General features: G+C 61.4%; 1 protein-coding gene across 1 annotated transcript; it reads left to right on the top strand.

The window, feature by feature from the left end:
- Positions 1-602: 602 nt before the first annotated feature.
- Positions 603-935, top strand: CHC_T00004808001 (hypothetical protein). Its single transcript, XM_005716524.1, has one exon. The coding sequence runs from the start codon at positions 603-605 to the stop codon at positions 933-935; it is 333 nt and encodes a 110-aa protein (XP_005716581.1).
- The last annotated feature ends 2,409 nt before the right edge of the window (positions 936-3,344 follow it).

The following is a 3,344-nucleotide window of genomic DNA, read 5'->3' as shown; positions in this document are numbered from 1 at the left end:
CCTTTCTGGCCTGCCTCACCGCGGTACTCTCACCGGCGGTACTCTCACCGCGGTACTCTTGCGGAGGGCACGACGGAATGATGACGGCTGCAGAGTTGGGTTCGTCATACTTCGGTGGCGAAGAAGCGAGAGAGGAAGCCAAAGAATGCGATTTTTGCGTCTGTATACACTTGTGTATGCGGGTGAAGCTGTCCAGGGAGTAGCGAGTGACATGCCGACACCTGGCATTCGACCGAGCGTGCACTGTCCTACATATCCCCGACGGCCGGGTGAGAGTCTCGTGACTTCTCGGCTATGTCTACAGTATTTCTCTTTTGCCCACCCATCCCCGTCAGGACGCCCTTCCCTGGGCTTCCCTCACACGTCTATTCTCTGATATTCTTCTTTCTTTGTTTACTTTTCGATAGATAGTCAAGAGTACTCTCGCTACCGCTGATATCTCGGGTGCGCGGGAGCTCCAACCGTAAACGACCATCTATCTTCACAATAATAAATGAGGTTTTTTTCTGTTTCTGCCTGACGGATTTCACACGTGTGTTCAAGCGGCTCACGCGACGGCCTACCGTCCCGGCTATATCATGATATGATATCCCACCAAAGATATGCCCTCGAGCACAGTGCCCAGGAACGACATCCATAACCAATTACCCACAAGTTGCATCTTGCAGACAAAGCCACAACTGCGTGTCGGCGTGGCACTGGCCCATCCGGAACAGCATCCCAGATCAGCATCCCAGATTACCATCCCAGATCAGCATCCCAGATCAGCATTCCACGCGTCACGTCGTCACGCGCACAAACCTGGCCCGGTTTCCAGCCCAGTCTCGCGACCGGGTCACAGCGGCCGCTCCCACACACACACACACACACTCCGCCGCCCACCCCGCATGCCGCATACAACCCCCTTCACAAGCCCCCCCGCAAAACGCCGCTAGCTACGCCACCATCATCGCCGCCCCCTCCGCCCGTCACCCCGGCGCCGCGCCCGCCGCCCAGGTCGTCGTGCACAGCGGCCGACACCGTCACGATGTTCCTGCCCATCGCGCCGAACCCGTCCGCGAGCTCCCTGAGCCCTCTGCGCACGGCGCTGCCGCCGCCGCACGCGCGCACGTCCACGCTCTCCAGCCCCGGCATCACGTCGAACAGCCGTCGGAACCACCCGACCATCGCGTCCGTGCCCTCGCCGTCCAGCAGCGCCGTCGGCGCCTCGCGGTTGTTCAGGTGCAAGTCCAGCACGCGCACCCCGCTGCCGCTGCTGCCGCTGCTGCCGACGCCCGCCCCCTCGCCCGCCCCGCGCCCCGCGTCCAGCGCCTCCACCAGGTCCCGCATGAACGTGTTGCTCAGCAGGTTCAGCGACAGGTCCACCACCTCCACCTGCCTCGCGCGCAGCAGCACCCGCGCCACGCCCAACGCCGTCGCCTTGCCCTGCTTGCCGAGCCCGTTCTTGCTCACGCTCACGTGCCCCACGTTGGCGAGCGCCCCGTCCGCGCTGAGCGCGTCGCCCAGCACCAGCAGCGCCTTGGCACTCACTCCGGCGCACGAGAAGTCCACCTTCCTCACGGCGTGCAGCCGCCGCGCCGCCCCGAACGACCGCGGGTTGACGCACTCGTACGCCGCCGCCGTCACCATGGGGTTGAGCCGCATGTCCACAAACACGCGCTGCTCATCGCTGAGTATGCCCAGCGTTTCGAAGATCGCCCCCACGTCGTCGTTGCTTAGGAACAGCGCCGACAGGTCCAGCTTGTCCAGCACCAGTGTCGCGTCGTCCACCGCTTCGCGCGCAAGTAGCACCGACGACAGCGACCGCAGCGCGCTTACCACCATGGGCCGGCAGGGGAGCGTAGGGTACATCCGCCGCGAGCACACACGCTTGTACTCGGAGGCCAGGTCGAAAAATTTGTTCACGCCTGCCGAGCTGTTTCCGCCGGTGGTGCCCCGCGAATGTTGCGACCGCGACTGTTCTGCTGACACCCGCGTCCCCTGCGTTATCCAGTTGGCAGGCAGACTTGTGCGCTCCCTCCTGCTCCGCCGGGAGGACACCCCTTGGCTGTGCGCCGAGGAAGGTCCTGTCGGCATCGCAGGTCCTGCCCGCATGGGCTGGCTTGAATCGATGATCACAGACCGTTCTCCATTCAAATCCAGCTCCGCTTGTTGCTGCAGTAGCTCTCGCCGAGTGTTGGGGGGGACATCGGCTTCAACTTCACCACCTCTGTTCGCTTCTTGTCGCTGTTGCTCATTGCTTTGCTGCGCCAGACCACCCTCTGCCTCTTCCACCACATCGACATCCATCACCACCGGGTCAGGTTCTCCCCGAGGCCCCTCGCGCTCCTGTTCATCCTGTTCAATCTGTTCACCTTGCTCATTTTGTTCATCGTTTTCAGCTTGTTCACCCTCCCCATCGCCGTCACCAGTCCCGTCCAACTCGGCTCGAATAAGCTCGAGATTATTCTGCGCACGCTTGCACACGTCCTCCTCGCCGACCTGCTTTGCCAGCTCGACACTCTTCTTGAGGGCCTCTATCGCGTTTTCCCTCTTGCCATAATCGTCGAGATACACCCCTAGATTGCACCAGGCCTGCGCCTGCCCGGGGATGTCATCACTAAACAAAGTGAGCTCCCGTGACGCCCATTTGACCGCCTCTTCATACCTCTTCATACTCCACATGGCCTCCCCAACATTGGCGACAGCCGTGTTGTGCACTTCTTGCTTGACGCCCGTGACGCCAGTATCGCAGCCAAACTCATCCACGAGTTCAAAGTACCTCCCTAGCAACCGCTCCACGTCCTCCCACAAGCCCAGGCGAAAGGCGGCGTTCCCCGCCATCAGCCTGGCCTTGGCCTCTCCCACAAAGTTGCCCTCCCTCTGAAACCCGTCCGCCTCTACGATGCCCCTCTCCATCACGTCCTTCTCCTTCTTGCGATCCTCCAATTCCTGCTCTACAAGGTTCAAAAAATGCAGCGCCTCCTCCTTGGCCACCCGGGTCCCCGCGTGGACCAAGCTCCTCTGCAGCATCTCCCTCGCCTCTTCAAACATCTTCTTCTCCGCAAGCACCGAGGCCAACTTTCTCAACGCATCAGCCTCATCTTGCGCATCCCCTTGCTTGCGCGCCAGCCGGACCCACTCCCTTGTATACGTCTCACATAGCTCCCAGTCCTCATCCTCGCTCGCCTCCTCTGCCAAATTAGCGACTGCGCGGACCAAGTTGTGCTCATCACCCGCCTTTTTCGCTCTAACAGCAATAGCATGCAATATGGCCTTTCCCTTATCCCGCATCCCCAAGCCGCTCAACGCGATGGCCATATTCGTCGACACGCCAAGCAACATCGCCTCCTTCACGGGGCCCT

Source organism: Chondrus crispus, genomic scaffold, assembly GCF_000350225.1.
Source record: "Chondrus crispus Stackhouse genomic scaffold, scaffold_25, whole genome shotgun sequence".
Taxonomy (NCBI): Eukaryota; Rhodophyta; class Florideophyceae; order Gigartinales; family Gigartinaceae; genus Chondrus; species Chondrus crispus.
The sequence above is the reverse complement of the archived record's forward strand: the minus strand, read 5'-3'. Positions and strand labels throughout refer to the sequence as shown.

Bases quoted from the DNA above. Each gene is read 5' to 3' on its own strand.
- CHC_T00004808001 (XM_005716524.1), top strand. From the start codon at position 603: ATGCCCTCGAGCACAGTGCCCAGGAACGACATCCATAACCAATTACCC.